The sequence below is a fragment of the Lithobates pipiens genome, unplaced genomic scaffold (genome assembly GCF_037356315.1).
Source record: "Lithobates pipiens isolate NorthernLeopardFrog02 unplaced genomic scaffold, aLitPip1_a1.2 Scaffold_8, whole genome shotgun sequence".
Taxonomy (NCBI): Eukaryota; Metazoa; Chordata; class Amphibia; order Anura; family Ranidae; genus Lithobates; species Lithobates pipiens.
This window is the reverse complement of record NW_027507903.1, coordinates 119,744,561-119,770,849: the sequence shown is the minus strand read 5'-3', so window position 1 is coordinate 119,770,849 and position 26,289 is coordinate 119,744,561. Positions and strand designations below refer to the sequence as shown.

The 26,289-nt window shown below is 43.0% G+C and overlaps 1 protein-coding gene across 9 annotated transcripts in view; it reads left to right on the top strand.

Moving 5' to 3' along the window:
- HERC1 (HECT and RLD domain containing E3 ubiquitin protein ligase family member 1) overlaps positions 1 to 22,121 on the top strand; it is a 230,383-nt gene extending 208,262 nt beyond the window's left edge. For all 9 annotated transcript variants that reach the window (XM_077471309.1, XM_077471313.1, XM_077471314.1 and 6 more), the window contains 12 exons: positions 1,163 to 1,285; positions 2,323 to 2,425; positions 2,600 to 2,769; positions 3,685 to 3,823; positions 7,537 to 7,706; positions 8,100 to 8,269; positions 8,407 to 8,572; positions 14,864 to 14,940; positions 15,178 to 15,430; positions 16,523 to 16,675; positions 18,924 to 19,229; positions 21,536 to 22,121. In XM_077471309.1, the coding sequence (XP_077327435.1) occupies positions 1,163 to 1,285; positions 2,323 to 2,425; positions 2,600 to 2,769; positions 3,685 to 3,823; positions 7,537 to 7,706; positions 8,100 to 8,269; positions 8,407 to 8,572; positions 14,864 to 14,940; positions 15,178 to 15,430; positions 16,523 to 16,675; positions 18,924 to 19,229; positions 21,536 to 21,721 (2,016 nt within the window). In that variant the 3' untranslated portion in view covers positions 21,722 to 22,121. The remainder of the gene's footprint in view (positions 1 to 1,162; positions 1,286 to 2,322; positions 2,426 to 2,599; positions 2,770 to 3,684; positions 3,824 to 7,536; positions 7,707 to 8,099; positions 8,270 to 8,406; positions 8,573 to 14,863; positions 14,941 to 15,177; positions 15,431 to 16,522; positions 16,676 to 18,923; positions 19,230 to 21,535) is intronic.
- Positions 22,122 to 26,289: the final 4,168 nt, after the last annotated feature.

Sequence of the window (26,289 nt, the reverse complement as noted above, 5' to 3'; positions counted from 1 at the left end):
ATCCATCCAGAAAAAGGAAACGATATTGGTAATTGACGTGTTTCAGCCTCTTACATGGGCTTAAAGAGGAAGTAAACCCTGATGGGTTTACTTCCTCTTTATTTCCCTGCAAAGGTAAAGCATAATGGACTACTATGCATCGCATAGTAGCTCATTATGTGTCACTTACCTGACACAGGAGCCAGCGAAGTCGCCGCTGTCACCTGTAGTCCGCCGCATCCATCTTGGTTGTGGCGTCTCTCGCAGCTCCGACGAATGACAGCGGAGAAGCCGCGATGACGTCACTCCCACGCATGCGCACGGGAGTCGCGTCTCGGAGCTCCGACGCTGCCATTCGGCGGAGCCGCGATGACGTCACTCCCGCGCATGCGCACGGGAGTCGACAAATTAGGCAAATCCATTCTTGGACTTGCCGCATTTAGTGCGCCTGCGCGCCGCTGTCTACGGCGCATGCGCCGTAGACAGCGGTGCCCATTTTCGGGCAAATATCTCCTAAACCATATAGGTTTAGGAGATATTACTTGGACCTACAGGTAAGCCTTAATCTAGGCTTACCTGTAGGTCAAAGTTGTTTGGAAGGGTTTACTTCCATTTTAAGTCATAAATGCATCAATAATTACAGTTATTGTTTCCTTTTTATGGATGGATCTAATAATCACATATGTTTTAGCTTTGCGACATTGTGGTGCCCGATTTCTTTTTTTTGATTGGACAATAGTAAGTATATACCTGATCATTTGATATTATCTAATTTACTGTTTTGTATACTATCAAATGTAATGCTTTTTAAAAAAAAATTAGCTGATTTAATTCCTAAAAAAAAATTGTTCACTGAAAAAGCGCCTACTGTTTACATTATAAAGCTAACAGACTGTCAAGATCTGCTGTCATAGATTAACATTTATTTTAAAGTGACTTACAGAGTATACCGTATGAGTGTATGATCTGGATACAGGATCTGTTAAACATTTCAGTTACAATAGTAGATCTTCTATGTGCACTGCAGACTTTTGTATTTTTTCTGAATTTCGTTGTTAGACTGCTGATTTGGTAGCAGACGCAGTTAATTTCTCTGCCTGTTGTTTATTGCACTTTCGTTTTAATTGTAAACTACCCTATATATGCATAAATATCTTCCCACTAAATGTCCGTCTGTCTGCAGGTGGCCTGTGGATTAAATCACACACTAGCTGTGTCTGCTGATGGTTTATTAGTTTGGGCATTTGGAGATGGAGATTATGGAAAACTTGGTTTAGGAAACTCTACTGCCAAATCTTCTCCACAGGTGACTATTCCGCTCTGTTCTCCGCTCTGTTCTCCGCTCTGTTCTCCGCTCTGTTCTCCGCTCTGTTCTCCGCTCTGTTCTCCGCTCTGCGCTCCGTTCTCCGCTCTGCGCTCCGTTCTGCGCTCTCCACTCTCCACTCTGTTCTGCGCTCTCCACAATCCTGATGTGCCTAGTACAAGCTTATAACTTCTGTTGCCACTGATATGTAAACCTTTCATCCAATTAATTTTTTTTTTTTTACAGAGAATTTTATAGGTTATGTTTCAAAGAAGCATGCACAAAGTATGATGGTTAACACCATAATAGTACAGAAAAATTATAATGAGGTTAGAAAGCATTAAGGATGAGCACAATGTGAGGCAGATAAGTGTGGGGTGAAATTACACAGAAACCTTAGCATATGACAATGTTAGTGTAACCTGGCAGGTTAAGAGGACAACTGGCAGCCGTGATTTAGAATAAAACGGTACAATATACTGAGATCATATGCATTGAGATTATAAAGATGGTGTATTTTCTATGTTGTAGGACTGTACAGCATTTGACATTCGTCCCTGTTGCTAAAAGCAAGTGAAAAGAAAATAGGATTAAGTGCAGACCAAGAGGATTCCAGCTGAGGAGAGAAAGGCGTAGTGGAGAAGAGCAGAGTAATGAAGAGAGATGGGAGAGAGAGTTAGGAGGGGGGACTGTGCATTTCGGACACCCTTCTTCCAATTTTTTAAATCCAATATTGAAATTCAAAAGTATAAGGCTGGGACACATGTTGGGGTAGTAGTCCTTCACGGCTTGGTAGACTTGCTCTTCCAGCAAGTGCAGGGTAAATGGTCCAGACATCAAGGCCAGCATTTTGCTCCGTACGCTATAGCAGACCTATGGTTTAGGGGGCCCAGTCTGGCGCAAAACATCCACATTTTAGTGTCGATTTGAATACAACTAGTGTAAACATAATTCATCATAAGGGGCTCCATCCAACCTTTGGGCTTTGAAATCTAGAATCTTTGTTTGCATTAATTCCTGTTTGTTCTTTTACTTCATAGAAAGTGGATATCCTGTGTGGCATTGGCATCAAGAAGGTGGCTTGTGGGACACAGTTCTCAGTTGCGCTGACTAAAGACGGTCACGTTTACACCTTTGGACAGGGTAGGTGCTATGAAACTTGGTGTGTTGTAAATGGCAATCACCTCTCCTCTCATGATTTTTCTCATAATCTCTTTGCCCTGCTTTCCTTCTTCATGTTTCTATTTACTGTTTTGTACACAATATCATATTCTCCTTTTAATACAATCCTTTCCTGTACTTATGTTGCCCTCCCAGACCGCTTGATTGGCTTACCTGAGGGTCGAGCTCGAAATCACAATCGTCCTCAGTTGGTTCCTGGCCTTTTGGGCATTTTCATTGAGGACATTGCAGTGGGAGCGGAACACACACTGGCTCTCTCCTCCTCTGGGGAAGTGTATGCATGGGGAAGTAACTCTGAGGGGCAGGTTGGTGTTCATATCTATATGCACTTGGTGAATTGGCACCATCTTGAATGCACTTTGTTTGATCCAAAAAAAAAAAAAGACCAAATACTGATTTAGGGGACAACCTGAACAAAATATAAAGATGGTTAGTTATGAAAATTAAGCAAAGAAGAGTTTTTATTTATATCATGTATAGTCTTATATATTAATCAGAATAAAGTGGTAAAAATGTTATATGTCACCTAATTGTAGTTAAACATTGGAAAGATAACGGTTATGAATAATTGCACTTTTCACATTTCTTTTTTCTTTATTTCTGGAAAAGTATACTGTATTTTCAGTAAGCACATATTTTGAGTCGTCATTGCAGTTTTTATTGAAAGTGGCTTTAACTGCTTTACAAGATTTTTCTTGCATATTTTACATTGTATCGAATACAGTGATTTTCAGATTTGCCACTAGAGGGAGCTCTGTATTTCACTCTGCTTCCCTGTTTGATACCTGTTGAGATAAGGTATAAGCCAGGTAGTGGGTTGTTTACATATCAGTAAGTTGACTGATAGACTTGCATCATGGGAAGAAGCAGTAAAGCAAAAGTATTATGTAACTCTGAAGAACAGGAAGTATAACCTACAGAGGCAGAGGCAATCAGTTGATGTGTTTCAGCCTACACGGCTTTAATCATAACAGATACAAGATACAGTTAGGGTAAACCGTTGCCTACAGGAGGACTGCACACAGGCCAACAAAAAAATCCTAGACCAGCCCAAGAGCAAGAAATAGTTTTTCGTGCTCACTGTAAATTCCAATTCAGGAGGCTGATACCAAGACAGACCCATTTCTTCTAGGTATGTGTAAGAATACACTAATGCTTTTGTTTTTTTAATGAATGCATAACTGGATTCATTTTTTCTTCATGTTTTTTTTTTTTCTCAGCTTGGCCTCGGTCACACTAATCATGTACGTGAGCCTACACTGGTTACAGCCCTACAAGGGAAAAACATTCGTCAGATCTCAGCAGGACGGTGCCATAGTGCAGCATGGACAGCAACTCCTGTCCCTCCAAGAGCCCCAGGTGACTTTGCAACTCACCCTTGTTTGCCCATCCTAATTCTTACATAAGTATTATGTTCTAATTTAACCACTTGGCCTCCGGAAGATACGGCACTGTGTTATTTTAACTGACAATTGCACGCTGTACCCAAATAAAATTTGTAATTTTCATTCCCACATATAGAGATTGTTTTTGGTGGTATTTGATCCCCACTGCGTTTATTTTTAGCACTATAAACTGCAGTAAAACTGCTATAGGGCAGTCAGCAAGTGGTTAAAGGGGTTGTAAAGGCAGAATGTGTTTTATTTTAATGCATTCTATTCTATCCTGTTAAGGTAAAAAGCCTTCTGTGTGCAGCAGCCCCCCTAACACTTATCTGATGTCCCTCTCAGTTCAGCGATGTCCACGAATGTCTAAGCCACCTGAGATTCTCCCTCCTAATTGGCTGAGACACAGCAGCGGAGCCATTGGCTGCCACTGCTGTCAATCAGTCAGCTAGCTAATCAGGGGGAGAGAGGGGTCAGGGCTGCGTGCCTGAATAGACACGGAGCTGTAACTCGGCGCAGGTGCCCACTTAGCATACTGCTTGCTGTGGGGGCATTGAGGGACCAGGATCACAGGTGAGGGACCCAAGAAGAGGAGTATCCGGGCTGCTCTGAGCAAATCCACTGCAACAGAGCAGGTAAGTATAACATGTTTGTTACTTTTATAGGGGAAAAAAATTAGACTTTACAATCATTTTAAAGAGCAACTCCAGTTTGTTTTTTGTTTTTTTGTAAGGACAGCAGCAACATATAATGTAGCTGCTGACTCTTCAAAATCAGGTGCTTACCAGTGCCAAGGGTCCAGCTTTTTCAGCAGCCGCTTCTACTTACTGCTATGGGTCACCGGCATTGCCTTCTTGGATGTGGGAGGCGACTGTGGCTTTCTGACACAGTGGCTACCGGACTGGATCTGACTTATTGCACCAAGACCCAGTTAGGCCAAGCAAGGCCACTACCTTACTATCGAAAATACCACAAAATAAAAGTAAGAATATTTAGAGCTGCCAATATCTCTAGCAAGAAAACCGATCTAAGGCAGGCCACAGATTATGCAATTTTCTTTCCTTTCATCATGGGTGGAAGAAAAGAAAATTACTTGGTTCCCCCATCGATTCAATGAGTGTTGATTGGGGGGGGGGGTTTCCTCCTCCAGCGCTATTGTGTTCTGTGGGTGGGAAGCCTTCTCTGCTGGTAGAACACAATGATTAGTGTTGCTGGCCCTAATTGTTTGGGAAAAACTCGACAGACTGGTTGTATCTCTCAATTGACTTGTGTAGAACCAGAGTGCCCACATGTGGATCGAAATGCAGCTGGTCGCTACTGAACTTTTTTTTTTTTTTTTTTAAACTTTATTTCTTTATTAAGATATTTATTTTGTTTACAAAATACATAAAAATGAAACATCCCCTCAGCCCCCCTACCATCGCCTTTACAGATAAGAATATAACAAAAAAAAATTAAAAAATAATCGTTCATATCTTGGGTGGCCTAAGAGGGGATTGGTATCATGGGGGCCATCCTATCTGATGTCCCATTTAATCTAGATTCCTACTCTATCACACTTTCCCCTCATCCCCATTCTCGCACACTTCCATCCTCTTTATTTGCCCTCTTACTTTAATTCCTATTGGGTCAATTTTTATCGTTAGAATATTTTTCCACACTATTATTATTCACATATCAATCCCTCTGGCTTCCCACCAAGGTTTCCACATCTTGTAATATTTCTTTAAAGTCCCTTGTTTTATATATAACCTTTTCTCTTTAAGAATTACCACATTCATGCTATTTATCCATTCTCTACCGGACAGAGGCGACACCAACAACCATCTTAGGGCAATCAGTTTCCTTGTCTGAAATAGGCATCTCAGAACCGTCGTCTGGCTGCTTCCCGGGTTTCCAACTCCTTCAACTAATCCCAGGAGACAATATTTTGCCTCCATCCTGGTGGAGGTTCCAAACACCCGATCAATGGTTCCTGTCACCTCTGTCCAGTAGCATATTAACTTTGGGCATCTCCAAAACATGTGAATCATGTCTCCCTCCATATCCCCGCACCAGGGGCAGCTTGCATCCGGCCGTCGGCCAAATTGAAAAAGTTTACGAGGAGTATAATAAGTTCTATATAATAAGAACAGATGTGACATCCTCTGAGAGGGAGAGAGTGATACCAACAGAGCCAGTTCAAGAATTCTATTCCATTGTATTTCTGAGATATTTCCCACATCTTTTTCCCACTTCCTCTTGTACATAGGGGTCTCTATCCTTCCCATTCTCCCCTTCTTTATATGTGGGTATATTTTCGAAATTAAACCTTTCCCTGTTTCTGCATTAATTATTTTTTGAAGAACTGGGATTGTGCTCAGTTTTAAAGTCCTCCCTCTAAACTGCTCCTCAGTGCGTGCCTAACCTGCAAATACCTATATGCCCCGTACACACGAGCGGACTTTTCGACATCCAAACTCCGACGGACTGAGTCCGGCGGACTATCCGATCGTGTGTGGGCTGCAACGGACTTTAGCGAAGCTAAAGTCTGACGGACTTTAGAAATGAAGCATGCTTTAAATTTTCCCGACGGAACTCCGCCGGACCCGGTCCCCTTTGAAAAATCCGCTCGTGTGTGTGCTACTCCGACGGACTAAAACCGACGCTAGGGCAGCTATTGGCTACTGTCTAGGAACTTCCTACGTCGAATCCAGTCGTACGTCATCACGTTCGACTCCGTCGGAGTTTGGTGTGATGGTGTGTGGTCAAGTCCGTTCGGTCGAAAAGTCCGCCAGAACTCCGTCGGAACTCCTTTGGAGGTCTGTCAGACTTAATCCCTCTCGTGTGTACGGGGCAATAGAAGGATTTATTTGGTAGAGAAAAATAGTCTCTCAGTTCCTGAAAGGTTTTCAGGGCACCATCTTGGTATAGCTGAGCGATAAATTTTATTCCACATCTCTCCCATTCTCTTACTGTCCCCATCTTCTGCAGTTTTCCCAATTTACTATTCTTCCATAAGGGGGTATGCTCATTAAATCCTCTGTATTTTAATATGGCCTTCGCTGTGTCCCACACTCTCGTCATCAAACTCAAAGTAGGGAGCCCTAATGGAAAGGATCCTGCCTCCAGAGCTTCCACTATTGAGTCATGTGGTGTGTTTTGTAGGAGCATTTTCCCTGCCTCTCCCCCTTCTAAATTACACCCCTCCATATACTGGAGTTGTGACGCGAGGAAGTAGCTAAAGGGGTGTGGGAGCGCTACTCCTCCTTCCTGTTTTTGTAACTGCAAAGTACTCAATCGAATTCTTGCCGACCCACCCTTCCAGATCAGTTCCCTGAACACTGTGTCTATCTTTTGAAACCACGTTTTATATAACCTAATTGGGGAGTTACATTTATTCAGTAACGGGATTATATTATCTGCTACGTACTGTTGAGGTCCCTACTGAACTTTACAAATTTCGATCCATGTATGTCCAGCTTAAGTGTCACTAGAATGAACTGGGTAATTTTGATGTAAAATTAACATTGATCAGAAGGGTGAGTTTACAGAATTCCTTCGCACATGATAAAATAATTCTCTGCATAGGTGTTTGCTAATTTTCTTTACCTCAAGGAACAGGAAGGAAAAAGTATACTCTCTCTCTTGCACAGAACGAGAACTTGAATTCTGCATAAATGGTGAATGATTGGGTTGTATTTGCAGGTGTTTCCGTGCCATTACAGTTGGGTCTCCCTGATGTCGTTCCTCCACAATACAGCTCTCTCAAAGAGATCTGCACCCACACAGTTCGTACCAGGTTGCGTCTCCTCTACCATTTCTCTGATCTCATGTATTCATCCTGGAGACTACTGAACCTCAGCCCCAATAACCAGGTATTCAAACCATCTCTGCTATCTTCCCCTCCTTCATTTTCATGTTTCTCCATTCGAACCATTTATTTGTATTGAACATGCACCCATATGAGCATGGTATTATGTTATGAATTTCTTTGGATTCCTTGTGAAGGTGTGTTTGCATTTGAATAACCATTCTAACTAAAATGAGACCTGCCCTGATTAGGTTAATTTTTTTATATCAATAAATGGGTGACAATAACTGTACTCTGGGGTCCATGTATTTCATGATGAGCTCCCTGCCTAACAGCTGTTGGGAGCAAGTGCCGTTATTCTAAAATCCTCTTTGTGAGTCTCCAATAGTCCTGCAATGGGTAAACCTTGTGCTTCTTCCTTTCTGTATCTCATTGTTATGTTTGTTTATCTTTGCAGAGTAGTACATCCCACTACAATGCAGGGACATGGGGTATTGTGCAGGGTCAGCTCAGACCATTGCTGGCTCCAAGAGTCTATACACTTCCCATGGTAAGATCTATTGGTAAGACGATGGTTCAAGGAAAGAACTACGGACCTCAGATTACTGTAAAGAGAATCTCCACCAGGTTAGTAATATTACCGTGGGCTTTCTGCAATGTCCCTTCACACAATTATTTCTTTACTTTTGAATATACTTTTATATCCAACCAACGTCTTTTTTTTTAATTTTATTTATTTTATTTTTTTATTGTCCTATTGACAGGGGTAGGAAGTGTAAACCCATATTTGTGCAGATTGCCCGCCAGGTAGTGAAGCTGAATGCATCTGACTTGCGTCTTCCGTCACGGGCTTGGAAAGTGAAGCTTGTAGGCGAGGGAGCGGATGATGCTGGAGGAGTGTTTGATGATACAATAACTGAGATGTGTCAGGTGAGCTTTCTTCGAACAGACCTTCATTTGTTACATATGCTTGTGTGCTTGGTTTCCAGCATGTAGAATAAATTCTGTGTAATACACAGAATTTAATTAAATCAATATTTAAAGGACTATTCGTGCTAATTTTGATCTCTCTACTCGCAAACCCTATACTGTAATACTTCTGTCTGTTAGATCCAGTTATAACCAAATCCACATTTCTCTTTCGTTCATTGACAGACACAACGCTCCATTATTCAGAATCATAGGGTTATATCACCCCCTACAGGAGTAGGACACTAGGTAGAAAAAAGACTTGGCTACGCCTATGGGCAGTCCTAGATGATATACACCCCCCTCTCTGCTATAGGCCTTCCATTTTTTTCTGCCTAGTCAGGAGTAAGGAACTAGTTACCTGCTGGGATCTCTGGTCCTGGCAATTTTTTGTTTTTGTTTTTTAAACTACATTTTTCTCTTGGATTTTTTCCTGTGAGATCTACAATCAACTGACGGGCTGGACACTAAGATCCAGTGGTCTCCCCAGCCTGGCCAGCAAGCGCGTGCAGACCGCAGCTACGCGCTAGGTCAGCCGTGACCTAGCCCCACTGGACTGGGACTGGCCCTGCGAGTTAAACGTCTTGCGAGGTTGCTTACGACCTGGTCTCGGCCTGTGTCTGTGTTCCTCCTGACCATGGCAAATGCGTTCCTTTCTCCCTCCTATTTTGGAATACTTTTTCGTAAAGACTGGGAGTGTCCAAAGCGCCCCTTTCTGGTTTCAAAAATGCTTTGCTGTGAGGTACCCCTTTGTGGGGTCCCTCCTTAAGGTGGACTGTTCCACCAGTAGTGGATCCCCTTGTCTCTAGGTTGCACAAAGGCAACCATGTTTCTGGTAGAGGAGTATCTGGCTTTTGAGGATCCGGCTGACATACCTAGAGGGGGAGCAAATTCCCTCTGCTTACTCTGAGTTGGCGGACCAGTTGGTCTGGGGGCTGCAGTTTGTATGCAATGCCTCTTGGACGCAGTTCCCCTAGTTTCTAAGCTGTCTTTCTGCAGTGGTGCTTGGACATGTATTGTGGCTTAAGTGTTGGTCTGCAGACTGGGCTTCAAAAAAAGCTCTGATTGGGTTACCATTTCAAGGCAATTGTCTGTTTGGGGCTACCCTGGATCACATAATTACAGTTCTCACAGGAGGGAATTGTACATCTCTTCCACAGTCTGAAATGGGAAAAGGGGCCTCGTAGTGGATGCAGTCCTTCTCCTCGGCATGCAGGGGACCTGGTCTGGCGAGCGGAGAGCGTGGCTCCCTCTCCCATGGACAAGGCTCCTTCAGTATAAAGGCGTGCCCTCACCTATGTCCTAGTGTTCCGGCCTTGAACCCCGAAAAGGGTTTTTTCCTTCCAATAGGCGCCTGTCACCAGACTGTTGGCAGTTCTCCTTGGGGCTGTGCAAGCCCTGTTGCTTTAGGGTGTGCTTGTCCTGGTTCCAGTGGGTATAGAAGGTCAGAATGGAGTCCATCCGCACGGTGGTGGCGTCCCTTCATCATGGGGACTTTCTGGCTTCTGTCGACATCATGGATGCTTATGTATGCACTCCTATATGTGCCTGACACCAACTTTTCCTCCATTTTACTGTGGAAGAAGAGCATTATCAGCTTGCGGTGTTTAACTTTGGTCTCTCCTCCATTCCTCGCGTATTCACAAAGGTGTTGGCCCCAGTTCTGACGTGGTTATGTCAGCGGGGGATTGCAGTCCTGGGCTGCCTGGATGACCACCTTCTGCGAGCACAGTCCTCGTCTACCCTGCGGGGCGACGTAGCTCACTATACAGACCACAAATTTCAGTTGGCTTTTATACTACCTGAAATCTGCTCCAGCTCCTTCCAGAAAATTGGATTATCTGGGCCTGACTCTGGTTTCATCTCTGGCCAGAGTGTTTCTTCCTCTGGACAAACTCCAGAAGTTGCCTACTGCACTTCAACTACTGTTGTCTCGCAGGTGGGCCTCCCTGTGGTCCTGCATGTGGGTCTTGGGCCTGATGGTAGCTACCTTCGAGGCTGTTCCATACGAGCTCCTGTCGTAAGGTGCCCGAGGTCTCTGGGCTATCAGATTTGGCTGAGGCAGAAAACCTGGGCTCCCTGGTCTGGTGGCTTCACATCTGGGATGTTGGCAGGGCACATCCTTTCTCCCATTGTATTGGACAGTGGTCAGCACCAATGCCAGTCTGTCCGGGTGGGGAGGTGTCCTGGGACTGGGTTCTGCTCAGGGTCATTGGACACTGGAGGAATCCGGACCGACGATCAATATCCTGGGACTTCGAGCGATCAGACTATGCATGTACCACTGGACATGGGTAGCATACATATCCTGGTGTGAGGTGCTTGGCATTTACCCTCGTTCTTTCTCCGTGGCTCCAATTTTCGACCTTTCTTCACGGGGATTAAGTAGAACTTGACCTGGAGTACCATCAAGGGCAGGGTGTCGGCCTTGATGGTTTTCTTCAGCGTCCCCTGGTCTTTCACTCCCTGGTGCATACTCTTAATCAAGGGGTTAGACATCTGCCTCCACCAGTGCGGTCTCTTCTACCGCCGTGGGATCTGCTCTCGTGTGTTTGGGTCTACAGGAGCCTTCCTTTGAAAATATTCAGGAGGTTCCTCTGCTTGCTCTGTCCAAGAAGGTGTTTTTTTTTTTTGGTTGCCATCATCTCTGCTTGCAGAACATTGGAACTGTAGGCGTTACCATGTCTTACCTGGTGATCCACAAAGATGAAGTAGCTCTTCTCACTTGTCCATGGTTCCCTTCTCTGATTTCTTTTGACTAAGGACATTGTATTGCCTTCCCTGTGTCCCAGGTCAAAATGTCCTACGGGATTTACCTCACATGCCCTGGATGTGTTCGGACGATTCGGGTATATTTGGCAGTCAAAGGGTCTTTTCGGAGATAAGACTCACTGTTTGTGATCAGGGACAGGTCAAAAAAGGGGCTGTCTGCTTCTTCTGTGACCTTTCTAGATGGATCAGACAGACGATGACTCTGGGCTATTCTATCAGGGGTTGGTTTCCTCCTTTCCCTGTTATGGCGCATTCTATACTTGGCTGCTTACTGCTTCTTGGGCTTTCCATCATCAGGCATTGGCTTCGCTGGTTTGCAAGGGAGCCACTTGGTCGTCAGTGTAAACTTTTGCTAAATCCTACAACATTGGATGTGCTGGCATCTGTGGATGCTTCTTTTGGACGCAAGGTGTTGCGGGCTGCTGTTGAGAGGGTCTAATCTTTCTTGGGGGTGTATTGTTCAGGTTGGTCTCCAGTTGTTCTTTGTTTAGCTCCTGTTACCTGGTTGGCTCTTGTGTTATGCTTGGGATTTTTTGTTGTCCCACCCCTCCATGTTTGGCACTGCTATGGGATGTCCCTATGGTTCTGAATGGAGCACTGTGTCTGTCAATGAATGAAAGGGAAAATTAGATTTTTGACTTACCGTAAAATCCATTTCTCTGCGCTAATTGACAGACACAGCACCCACCCCTCTAAGGAGTTTTGATGCTTCTGACACTGCTTGTTACTAAACTGAAGGCATAAAGCAGAGAGCGGGGTGTATATTGCCTAGGACTGCTCATGGATGCAGCCAAGTCTTTTTTCTGCTAGTGTCGTCCTCCTGTAGGGGGCGATATAACCCTGTGGTTCTGAATAATGGAGTGCTGTATCTGTCAATGAACTCAGAGAAATGGATTTTAGGGTAAGTCAGAAATCCAATTTTTCTTACAATAATATGAAACTGATAATTGCTGAGGTCATGCAAAAACTTCACTCCCTATAATAAACAAATGTGATAGGTACATTACAACATTTTTGTCCTACCGATTTTGTATTCCTTATACAGCAGTGTCAGAAGCATCAAAACTCCTTAGAGGGGTGGGTGCTGTGTCTGTCAATGAACGCAGAGAAGTAGATTTTACGGTAAGTCAAAAATCCCAATTTCCCATTCGTTCATTGACAGACACAGCGCTCCATTATTCAGAACCATAGGGACGTCCCAAAGTAGTAAGCAATAAGTCATGTTTAACCACTTAAGAACTAGCCTCTTTTTGAGATGTGGTGTTTACAAGTTAAAAACTTTTTTTTTTGCTAGAAAATTACTTAGAACACCCTAGAGAATAAAATGGCGGTAGTTGCAATACTTTCTGTCACACAGTATTTGCGCAGCGGTCTTATAAGCGCACCTTTTTTGGAAAAAAATGTTTTTTTGTTTTTTTTATTAAAAAATAAGACAACAGTAAAGTTTGCCCGTTTCTTTTTTTTTTTTTTTATTGTGAAAGATCATGCTACGCCGAGTAAATTGATACCCAGCATGTCATGCTTCAAAATTGTGCCCGCTCGTGAAATGGCGACAAACTTTTACCCTTAAAAATCTCCATAGGCGACATTTAAAAAATTCTACAGGTTGCATGTTTTAAGTTACAGAGGAGGTCTAGGGCTATAATTATTGCTCTCGCTCTACTGATCGCGGTGATACCTCATGTGTGGTTTAAACACCGTTTTCATATGCGGACGCTACTCACATATGCGTCCACTTCTGCACACAAGCTCGACTGTGACGGGGTGCATTTAAAAAAAAAAAATTCTCATTTATATTACCTTTTTTTATTTTTACACTGGTTTTTAAAAGAAAAAAAATGGTGTCACTTTTATTCCTATTAAAAGGAATGTAACCATCCCTTGTAATAGGAAAAAAGCACGACAGGACCTCTTAAATATGAGATCTGGGATCAAAAAGACCTCCGATCTCGTATTTACACTTAAATGCAATAAAAATATTTTAAAAAATTGTCATTTAATTTTTTAATTTTTTTTTTTACATAAAATGGCCCTTTAAGAGCTATGGGCGGAAGTGACATTATGACTTTGCTTCCGCCCTGCATTGTCATGGAGATGGGTGGGGGCCATCTTCCCCTCACTCACCTCCATGCCCAGCAAGGGTGAAGATCTGATTGCCTTCGCCACTGCTGGCAGCTCCAGTATGTGGAGGAGGGCATCGCGGCGACAAATGTGATCTTGCGGTGAATCTGCCGCAGAGCCCACTATTATCGAAAACTGGACTGCCTGCCAAACGATAGGATACCGGGGTTATGGCAGCTAGCTGCTGCCGTAACAATGATATACGCCCTTACTTTGAAGGGGGATATCGGCGTGCGGCGGTCAGGACGTGGTTAATGTAAATGTTTTTTTCTTTTTTATTGTAATCCTTTGTTCTTAAAGTAGTGAGCTGTTTTAGGGATACAAAAAAGAAAAGGGAGCATAAAAGGGCTTCAGTATTCCAGCTAATAAGCCATGAACAATAACTGGTAATACTTGATACACGTAGCCAATATACATTAAAGCTGCCCATAGATGATCCGATCTTCTTTACTTCCACCACGGGTGGAAGGAAAGAAAATTGCTTGATTTACACCATCTAGACACTCTTTGTTAATGGGGAATGCCTCCCACTGCACTATTTATCTTTTCTTTATTAATAAAAAAAAAAAAAAAGTTACAATACGTCACAACACAACCAAAGGGCTGATATAGAAGGCCCATATACATGCTCACAATTCTTGGTACAACGTTACAGCATTACAATTTAGCCATTTACATATTCCAAACAGGGGCAATATACTTCTAACTTGGTTCATTAACAGATTACCGAGAACTGCCTGAGGTTAGGGGGATGTAAATAGGATGACTGGGATGGCCGAAAGGTCATGATGCGAGTCGTAGAAGTGATTCCGAAAAATATTCATGTAGAACCATAGCCTCCCCTCTCTACCTCCGCACCCCTAATGAGATCATACTGTGCGGGAGGAGAGGGTAAATGGGATTACCCCCCACTGCACTATTTTATCTGGCCAGTGGGAAGCATTCCTGGCTGGCAGAATACAATAGCCGCTGGCAGTAACCGTATGTAGAAAAATCCAACATGCTGGTTGTACCTAAATTTATTGATCAATTTTGGTACAATCAGTCTGCCCTTTACATGGTTCCCCAGTTGGGACTGGCCAGGATTCGAACCGTCTATGACTGGCTTGAATAAACAACATGAATATACATAAGTGATATATGTATAAATAAAATCCACTGACTAAAACCGCAGTCTGTTTTTGTTGGTCATGAATGTTTAGCATTGCTGATAGAGCAGAAGTAAAAGAAAAAATAGCTAGGAAATTTATGTTTTTTTACTGTGTTTTTTTTTGTTTTGTTTTTTGTTTTTGTTTGTTTTTTATGCTTCTTGGTGTTCCTTTTATTTTTTTTATGTTTTCTGTTGCTGTCCTTTACTAGGAGCTGGAAACGGGAGTGGTTGATCTCCTCATTCCTTCACCAAATGCAACTGCTGAAGTGGGTTATAACAGGGACAGGTATGCACAACCATTTACTGTTATTAAGTGTATTTTATTTCATGTTTTTTTTCTAGTGCATGCCAAACGGGGAACCCATGATTGTGCTCTCCACTGTTGTTTATCCCAGTTGATTAGTAAATGTATGATACATTTTTTTCATCTCACTGTGCTGTCTGAAAATACTAATACACTGAAAACTAAAAACCTACTACGTGGAAATTCTGGGTATAATACTGCTGGTGTTTCTGTCTTCAGGTTCTTGTTTAACCCCTCTGCTGGATTAGATGAACACCTTATGCAGTTCAAGTTTCTGGGTATCCTAATGGGAGTGGCTATCCGCACCAAGAAGCCTCTTGATTTGCACTTGGCCCCCCTGGTCTGGAAGCAGCTGTGCTGTATCCCGCTAACACTGGAGGACCTGGAGGAGGTTGATCTGCTCTATGTGCAGACTCTCAATAGCATTCTTCACATTGAAGACAGTGGCATCACAGAGGAGACTTTCCACGAGGTACCTGCCATCATGGCGCACTTTATTAGGACTTACAGAACTGACACATATGATCTTTATGCTTGTTTTTGTGTTCTACAGTATTCTAATGGATAGGAAATTAAATAGAATAATACCCTCAGAGACAGAAACTCAATGTCCCACTACGCAGTAAGCTGCTGAAAAAGTGGAGTAACCCCTAGAAGCCAATCAGTATCCCTCTTGTACTGATCTGAGGTCAGCAGAGTGAAATTGGTTGCTGCACATATGAATAAGATTATTTTATTTATTAAGGTCAATAGTGCATAGATGTAGCAATGATTTGATTTATAAAGAATTGTACGTTTCTAGTGATGATTGGAGGGAATCCTACATTACAGAAATCTTATCTACAGAGGTGGGGTCGAAAAAATATCATTTTTTCAGGGCAGTCACTGGTGTTTCAGCTGCCTTTAAGGCCAATAGCCAATATTAGCTGCCGATTTTCTGTAGATTTAAAGTTTTTTTTGTTTTGTTTTTTACACTGTCCTTTTACTTTTATTTTTTTATCACTTTTATTGCTGTCACAAGGAATATAAACATCCCTTGTGACAGTAATAGGTATGTGACAGGTACTCTTTATGGAGGGATCTGGAGTCTATAACACTCCAAACCCCTCCGCTGCAGATCGGTGTTTTTGAATACTTTCTATGTTCTTAAAACTGGCACCTTTTAGGATGAGAGTAATCCAGAAGTAATGTCATGACATCGCTTCCAGGTTACTAGAATCAAACAAAGTAGTCTGCTTTGTTCGGGTTGTGCCAACTGGTCGCTCGGGCCTCCCGGTGGGATGGGAGACCCGCTGAGCAGTGGGAGGGGGGCGACGTCCCCTCCAGATACTTGTGATAATGGCCGAGTAGCTGCAGAGGTGCATCGGTTGTTTATTACAAAAAAGCTGACCGTCTGCTCCAAAGCACCCTGGTACAACCACTTAAAGCAATATCGGTACGTTTTTTTTTTTTTTTGTTTTTTTTTGGGGGGGGGGGGGTGTTTTTTTTTTTTTTTTTTTTACTGATACCGGTTAAGGTAAGGACATGGAATTTAAACACTACCATTATTTGTGTTGTTCTTCAGATGATCCCTCTCGATTCTTTTGTGGGTCAAAGTGCTGATGGAAAAATGGTGCCCATTATTCCTGGAGGGAACAGTATCCCTCTGACCTTCTCTAACCGCAAGGAGTATGTGGAGAGAGCTATAGATTACAGACTGCATGAGATGGACCGACAGGTGAGGAGCCAGTAAAACTTATAACAGAATTATTATTTTTTAACTTGGTGTGGTTCTTGGAATGGTATATGCTGTACTCCAGATCTTTCATGCAAACGCTCACCATTGCACCCAGCTGCACGCAGGTTCCTAGTAGTGTATTTTATCACAAGCAGATCCATTGTACCCAGGTGAGTAAAGAGCTCTGCAGCATAATGGCACTGTGTAAGGCAATGTTCATTCATTGAAATTATTTTTTTTTACCCACGCTAGGAAAATCCACTTTCTGCTATTGGGGTTATTGGATTAAAAAATAAAATGTCAAACCAAAAAAAGAGACAAAAAAAAAAATCCTATAAACAATTATGAGGGCTGCAGCTTATAAGGTTCTACACCCTCAAGTTAGTATACAAAATCGAAGCACTGCCTATTTCAAATAAACACAGTGTGTGCGAAACATAAAAGTTCATGCATAATCGGTGTCCCGGTTCATCTTCATTATACTACACAAACATATCAATGGTGCAGTCTTTAGTGGTGCTGCGCCATTTCCATCTTTAATTGGTGCAGAAAACTCATTGCTGTGCTCCCCTCCTGTGTTCAGACACTTGCCAACAGCTGTGGAAATATGAAATAAAGAGTCATAAGCGCTTGGATTGCTGGTGCTTTGCTGGGACCTGTATTCAGTCTCTTTATTCGCTTCTTCAATGTAGCAACAGGGCTGAAATGTTGGTGTACTCTCACTTGCTAAAGGAATGGCAAGAGGAGCCCACATATCATGATTCCATTTTATTATAATTTCACAGAAAATTTGTTACTCACTTCAAAGCATAAGTAAAAAAGGACAGGATCGCCAGACCAGAAATATCGCGTCACCATGCGTTTCACCCGCCGAATATGACGTTGCAAAAGTCTCCGCCTTGCCGCGTTTCACCCCTCCCACTGGCGTTTTCAGAAGCTTCTGAAGACACCCAGTGGGGAAAAGACACACATCAAGGTGGAGACAACCTGTGACGTCCTATCCGGTCAGTGGAACGCACATCAATGTGGTAGTTCTAATTCAGTAATCCTGTCCTTTTTTACTTCTAATTTTAAATGAGTGTTAAATAACAAACATATCATACTTACCTCCATTGTGCACACCGAACCTGCTCTTCTGGGGTCCCCCGGCGGCTCTCGCAGCTCCTCCCCGCATCAGATAACCCCGTGGGTGAAGTGCTCTCCCGGGTGGTTACCTTGCAGGCCATAGAGGCCGAATGCAGGACTCGGCATAGGATGCATTAAGGTGAAAAAACACAAACCTTTACAACCCCTTTTAATGCAGAACTACAACTTGGCTCAATGTAAGTATTTACATTTAATATCTATTGGGCCACTGGGTTTATTGAAAATAACTATTGTAGACCTTGCTTCCTACAGTGCTAGCTGTGATCATTCGTGTATTATTTATTGTTAATACAAGGCATCCCCTGATTGGACAAGGTAAGGAGCAGAGGACATCAGTCTCTACCTTGCCCAGTCAAAGAGCTCCTTGTGTTCACTGAAATAGTTACAAGACATTCGCTGAATGGTGGTAGTGCCATTGAAAATCACGGCTATCACTGTATGTATCACAGATTACTACAATAATTTTTAGTATACCCAGCGGCCTTCTGGATATCCATATAATGGACATTTACATCAGGCCCAGCTGGAATGTAAGTTTGTAAAAAAGATAATTCCTGGAGTTCTGCTTTAAACTGCCTCCCCTTGCATATGTCAATTGGTTCCCAGGTTTGTAGAAGCAGAGTACATGTTGCCTTGAATATGGATAGGTGTGGAATCCTCAGATCAGCATAACACACCTCTGTTTTTACCTGAGTAGCTAATGCTTTAACAGAATTCTTACCTCCTGTGGAAAATGTTTGTTTGTTCCCTGGTTGTTCAACACTTTTTGAGTAATTGACCTGAAACAACCATCCTTACCTGCATACTTGATTAAAATTAGTGACTTAGAAAGTTATAAAGCCAATTGTTGTTTGACAACCAGGGATCTAGTATTTTCAGGGGAGGTCAGCAGTGGCAGGCTCCCCCAGTACTGGTTTTTCTTACTGCTAAGCAAGTTCATTTACTCATTACAGTTGTTATCTGCAATGTAGGCAAATCTCCATCTCTGTGGTGGTGTTACCCACCTATAGGAATCACTGTGGGCAAGATTTTGTAACACTTGAGTTATTTTTTTGTGTTCAGAGTGATTTCAGAAATGTAATAGACTTTTTGATTTTGTCAGGTTGCAGCAGTGAGAGAGGGCATGTCATGGATTGTGCCAGTTCCCCTGCTCTCTCTCCTCACTGCCAGACAGCTAGAGCAAATGGTATGCGGGATGCCAGAGATCTCTGTAGATGTCCTGAAGAAGGTAGTGCGGTACCGAGAAGTGGATGAACAACACCAGTTGGTGCAGTGGTTCTGGCAGACTCTGGATGAGTTCTCCAATGAGGAGCGGGTCCTTTTCATGAGATTTGTTTCTGGAAGATCCAGGCTTCCAGCCAACACCGCAGACATCTCACAGCGTTTCCAGATCATGAAGGTTGATCGGGTAAGTAAAATATTTAAGATTTTATTATCGAGAAATTTTAGATAACGTATCACACAGAAACCCTACGCAAGCCCTGTTCAACTTTTATATGACCTTCAATGGTGTCGTCCCTCACCGATATCTTCTTCTCCGTGCCAGTTGTCGGCCATCTTTATTGGGTGCCGCAGGATGACTTTACCCCTGTGCATGCACAGGTGCTAGTAATCCAGGCCTGCTGATGTAAGCTGAACTGCATTTGAGCAGCTCAGTTTACAGTCTGGATTGCTTTGAACAGGTAGGCAAGTGTAGTTTATTACAGAAGAGACATTACATGTCTCTCCTGCAATAAAAAGCTGAATACTCGCAAAACTTTAGTTCTGCTTTAATATTGGAGCAAGATTTACAGCTTCTGCTAAACAGTTACTCTTAAGAATATTCAGAAGAATTGTGCCAGTGTAAAGCATGCTTTCAAGATGTCACATTTCAGTGTCTTTTTATTAGGGAGTGTGCAGCTAGAAGAATGAAGCAAGATCATGCAGACAAAAGCTCGCATAAACTGTTCGCAGGGTTCTAGTATCCAAAGTCTGTTAGTGGTTCAAACATGATGAAAATTCTTTTGTTTTCTTAGATCCCTGCCTGTACCCCAATACCTTGTGTTTTCTCAAAGTATTGTCAGAAAATAATACAGTGAATCTCAATGTATGTGTGCTCCAGGGACACAGAGAAGTCTTGTATATCATTAGGTTATCCTTTTAGGCTGGCCATATACTGATCAAAATTTAGCTGATTCTGTAGGGACCAGCAGAATTTTGATCAATGTGTGGCAGTCCACGCTAATCAACTTTTGTTTGAGACTTGTTAGTAAATTTTTATCAATCTGCAGCTTCTGATCGGCGTATTCATAAAGTGTGTGGGCAGCTTTGGTCTTCAGTTTTGTTTTTCATTAACTTGTAGAGGCCGTCGCATTTTACTTCCTGTACAACTGAAGTTGTTTGCTAAAGTGAAACGCCATCTTTTTTTATTTATTTTTTTGCTTTTTTTTTTTTTTAGAAAAGCTAAGGTTTATAACCTATGACAAGGAAGATTAAGATTTCTTAAAGCTCCACGGTGAAGTGAAACACACTCACAAAACTTAACTCTGTACATAAAAAAGGGTGTACGCATGGTCCTCCTCTGAAGAGAAAAGACCATGGCCCTGATACTCCAGGGTGCAAGGTTCCCGACAGGGACAGCCAGGCAAGCCTTTCTTCAGGAGGCCTGGAAAAGCAGGCCTACTCAAGTACTAGGTGGGACTCCCCAGTGGGAGGGGGACAACCTGACCAAAAGGCCATGTTTTCCCTCCTCCTCAAGACTTTCAGGGCAAATCTGAGGACCTACACCCTACTAGTCAGGGTAAGTGCCAAAACTGTGTTCATGCAAAAAACAAAAAAGACCGACACACATAGAAGGGAGGTGGAGAAAGTGCTTTGGTGCCATTGTGAGGTACAATAAGGAGCCATTTGACCAGGAATAAAAATTCCTTCGGTTCTAGCCAAAAGGCCTGTCCCAGGAGGCAGGAGCAGAAAAAGCAATGATGCAATTATTTTGGAGCCATAATAAACTTAAGTGAGCTCCCCCACGTAAGAATTTCTGGCACCCCTGGACTGTTGCTCCAGAGGCACATACACTATGGGCTTCTCTCAGCCCAGCCCCTGACCAAACCAGTGCAGCACCATCCCTACCAAGAAGACAATAGAACTTGGGAAGCTTAGGGAGAGCCTTCAACAGGGGACTAGTCTTGTGCACCAGGCCAGAATCAACTTGGGAGGTAAAGGGCCCTCTCACCATTCCCACCGAATTACAACAGGCCAGATACTAGACTGCGCCTAAACCCCGCCACCTTACCATAGATGGTACTCCGTTCTCTCTCTCCAAAATTGATAAAAACATATTCTACATGTGATCTTAACTTGTGACAGTTTTATGGGTATCTGCTATCCATTGGTGAGGTTGTTCATCCATTTTAATCCCAGTGACAGTGGTCATTACCGAACAGAAGGTTATGGTAACGATACAAAAAAAAATAGTCAGTTCCACGGTATTGGCTTCTACTTTAATTGCTGTGTGAATTTTAAATTTTAGGTTAAGGGTTTGGAGTGAAGTGACAGAGGAAGATTCTCTGTAAAACATTACGGCCATAACACATAGATGACATGGTGTCCCGGCAGAATTTTATGACTGGCATCAGTAGCTCGTTAGCCTTTTCCAGATGTTGAGGATAATTGTTGTTCTTGTTACTCTTCTTGTAATATAAGAGAGATATTTATCCTTTTTTTTGCCTTTTGCAGCCTCACGACAGTCTGCCTACCTCACAGACGTGCTTTTTCCAACTACGACTCCCTCCGTACTCGAGTCAGCTAGTGATGGCCGAACGCCTGCGCTATGCAATCAACAACTGCCGATCTATAGATATGGACAATTACATGCTGTCTCGCAACGTGGACAACGCTGAAGGATCAGACACAGACTACTAAGGTCCACTCGCTCTCCAGCAATCAAAGGGTTGTTCTTACACCAAGCATTTTACAAAACCTGCAATATTTTCTTTTAATAACAAGAAAAAAGTTTGTATTTAATTTTCTCCCTACGTTGTAAATTAAAATAAAGTGAACTCGCTCCTCCCTCCCTGAATCTAAGAATAAGTTGCATGGAGAGCGGATTTTTTTTATTTTTTGAGGAACGGGGAATAGGCCGGGGCCTTGATGACGTTCTCCACATGACCCTGGTCAGTGCTGTACTTGAATATTGTACATTGGTGCACTTAATGTTCACCCCAAGAAGAGTTTTACATGAATATTCCTATTTATTTTGTTTTAATTTGAAAAATGCCTGTGCAGGACTAGTTATGCAGGAAAATAAAAACAGTCTGAAGAAGATTGTTGCTGTTTTTGATTGCCTTTACTGCAGATGCTCACATAGGTCATGCATCTGTTGGGATAAGTTCAACACAACCTATAAGGGGGGAGAGGGGGGTCACTATCATGAGAAATGCTGCTGTCAGCTTGGGGTATACTCAGGAGATAAAGCTCAAGGTCAATATTTAGAGCTTATTTCACGTCTTTATTTCAACACCAAATGCATATCTTTCCTAAATAGTGAATATCTCACCAGTCTGGAAAAACGCAAATTTTCATTATAGTTAAATTAGTATGCATGTTCAAAGCCATGGGGTTTCATTGCCCTTAAGTGACTCAGCATTTGGCTATAGCAGACGTGAATGATTGTTGCTGCTTTGGGTGGGGACCTCCTAGGTGCCTACACTTTTTTTTATTAACATTACAGAGTCACTTTAAAAGTAATGTATAGTGTTTTTGTATATAGTTTTATGTTCCAGACCAAAAAAAATAAAAAAAAACTTTGAAAAAATTTTGTAATTTTTTACCGAGGTAAAAATGAATTCTTACTTATGAATGTTTGATCTTTATGACCTCCGGACAATATTCAGACAACCTGAAGGCACCCTTCTTTCTTGTCTGATGACTGGCAAAAGAAGCCATATGCTGTTGGGTTATACTGCCACCTACAGGAGGAACAAACCTGTAGACTGGACCACAATAACCCCACCTCCACCCAGCATGACTTGCTAGTTTCTTGCTATTGTCCTATGAAGATGGAACTCCTTTTCTCCAGCTCTGCTGGGAAAAGTTTAACCTTTTTGTGCTAGCTTTTTCATCAGCTATTTGAACTTTTTCTTCAATCAAGATTCCTTGCTAGAGCTGGACTGCAAATGTTGGCTATCCATATCATGCTTCCTAAGCCTAGCTTTGGAGTTCTCCACTCCAATGAACTGAACCGTAAGCTTGGAAGTCACCTTTGGCCACTGGGTTTCGCATTTGGTGTTTTCCAGGCCCCATCTTGGTAACAAGTTATCTGTGATTCACTTTCCAAGTCCAGAGCCGTAGCATTGTTGCAGTGCTTGTCCTGTCTCTGAAGACTCAATCAGTGAGTTGGTCGATCAGGCTGAGCCCTGGAAGCTACCTTAGCTTATGTTTTGAAATACCTGCTACTGTGGCAGGAGTTAAAACTGAGGGGTTGAGTGCTGATGTCATCCACTTGACAAAGTGACTGCACTCCGTTTCTGCTCCTGCTTTGCAAGAGAGACACGTTGAACTTTGGTCTGCTCCTGCTTGCCCATCTGCAGTGACCTTGGTTACCTCCTAACTTCAGGCCTCATCAGCCATCAGTTGCCTGGTTTTGTAAGTTATCTAAGGCCACCACACAGATTCATTGACCTTCCTTTGCTCCATTGGGGTCTCTTCCATATGAGCCAGAGCTTTAAGAGAGAGGAGAGGAGAGGATGAAGTTGGTCTCTGGAGCAGTGTCCCCTCCTGGCCACCACCCCCACCCTGTGAGAGATTCTTTCCCCTTGAAGAATGTAAGACGATCAGTGGTATCTGGTACCCCTCAGTGTCATTCCTCTCCTTTTTGGAGGACCCCTGATCTTCCAGGTTAATGGAGGTCAACTATGGCTGTCCTCTGCCCTAACCATATTTTGAACCCACAGTGTCACCCCTGCAGACCTGGTGCCTCTCAGAATTTAGGCCTCTAAATGTCTGTCCTAGTGCCTTTTCTTGGCATCCCCACTTGGGACACTCAGACAATCTCCAGTGAAGAGCATCTGTAGGTTATGTAGGTGATGATAAGCATAGCTCTGTGGTGCATGGGTTCACAGTGTTGTTAACCACAGGACCTCTCCCCACATTTGCAGGAGCATCAGGTGTTAGGGTACTTCCCTTTTTTTTTTTTTTTCTTTTGTAGGTCTAGTTTCTGAGAAGTAAGGATGAGTTCCGGTGTGTTCGGATGCTCGAAGTGGAGAACCCGCCAGGAAGTCTGTGCATTGCTACGCTAATCACAGGCAGAGAGGCATTGCCCCGATGCGTGGCTGCAGAGATCAGGAAATGTCTCACTGCCTGTAATTAACGCAGTGCTCCGCCGACTTCATGGCGGGCTCTGCACATGGAGCATGCGAACACACCAGAGCTCATCCCTACTGAGGAGATCTGTGTGTCTGCTCTAAGGATCAGGTGGTACGCCTGATTACTCAACTTCTCCATCAGATGCCTGACAAGAGTTTTTATCCCCATCTTCAGAAGTTTTCTCTCATTGGGGAAACGTCCTCTGAGACTGCATTCCAGATTCCCAGAACAAGTCCTTATTGAACCAGGAAAGGTAGTTTGGTTCCAGTTATGCATGGTACTGTGGGTCTTCATTTTACCCATGCTGGTCCCCCTAAGGGCAATCCCCAGGAGACTAGCTCTTCCAACTGGTAGTTTAAGGACATGGATGAGAGCTTTATGCTAGAAGTTGCATCTCAGACCCTGCATTGCTGGGGAAGGTTGTCAGAGGAGGGGGCCCATGTGTCCCCTGGACTGCCAACAGGCAAAACAACATAGCCTCCTGCTGCAGGTATCCTCTGGAACAGGGACTGCCTTAAAGTGGAAGTAAACCCCTTTATTGTTTTCAGTCAAGGAAGCTGCCATCTTGGCCTCTAATAATTCTTCAACTGCCATAATGCTGCACATGCGATCCGTTATGACACCAGCCATTGGATGGTTTGAAAGTTTGGTTGAGAGCACAACCAATGTGAAAGTTAACATTTCCGGCATGCCGGGAATGTAAGTGTTTTTTGAAACTGGGTTTACTCCCGCTTTAAGTACTTAATGAGACCTATCCATCTCAGGTTAGGCCCCTCTTCTTCCTTGGCTGATCTGCAGCTTCATCAAGTCTTTTCTGGTGCTGATTCCCGATATGGGTTCAAGTGAATAATAATCGCTATCCTGATAAGACTTCTGTCACTTGTTCCACAAATGTTGCTGATCCATTGGATCTGGAAAGTCTGAGCCCACGTACACACGGTCGGAGATTTTGCCAACCAAATCCGTCGGATTTAGTCCGAAACTGTTGCATACACACGGTCGGGCCAAGTTGGCGAAAAATCCGATCTTTCAGAACGTGATGACGTAATTTCGTTACGAAGGGACTACATTCAGGCTAGTAGCCAATAGCTTTGATGTAGGAATTTGATCTGAGCATGCGTGGCACTTGGTCCGATGAAAATGCTCTACACATGATCGGATTAGGTCCGTCCGGCCCAGTTGGTCGGGAAATATTGGATGTTGGAAAATTGGGTCGGACGGAATCAGTCCGATGCATACCACACACAGTCGGATTATCTGACGACACGGTCCGATAAGACTCATTCCGACAGATTCTCCGACCGTGTGTACAAGGGCTGAGCCATTCTGAGCCCTCTGCCGATACTGATTGGTTGCCAGGCACAGTTGCTACAGATTTGTCTGCTCCAGTTTTGATAAATCCCCATGCCCCCACTATGCAAAATATGGAAATTGATCTTAAAAAAGGTGCATTCATATTACAGCTGTCTGATTGTACAGTATCCTTTAGATATGAGGTCCTACCTAAACAATACATTGAAATTTTACCGAATCGAGGAGGACTTTACATTACATAGATCTAAAGCCATTTGTACAATTGGAATGCAATGTGTATTGTGAACTTTTGCATTGTGCTATTGTGTGTTGAACTAAAGCAATTTGTAGCACAGCGCTGTCAATGCAGATGAGGATGAAGGGTGCAGTTTCTTGCTGCTGGGCAGCAGGACAGAAATGCTGATCCTTCTCAGTATTTTAGACCTTCCTTTGACCGAAGATAAAATGCAGATTAGTTAAAACACATTTTTAATCAAGCCCGTTAAATAACAAATAAAATCTACAAAATCAAAATGCTTTTTTACAAAAAAAAAAAAAAATAATATAAAAACTTTAAACCATTCTAATTAAATCAGCAGTAAAACAGACCATTATCAGGATCACTGAAATTTGGAATGCAAATGAGGACAGCTCATTAAATTTGGAAGGGCTGATACTGCTGAATACACACCAAACCAGACTGGATCTTTTTTTTTTTTTTTTTTTTTTTAATAACACAACATGTGCAGTGCATTGCCTACATCTATAATGGTGCATTGGGATGTCATTCATAATTAATGGCACCGCAGCATTATCACCAAGTTGTGGTGATG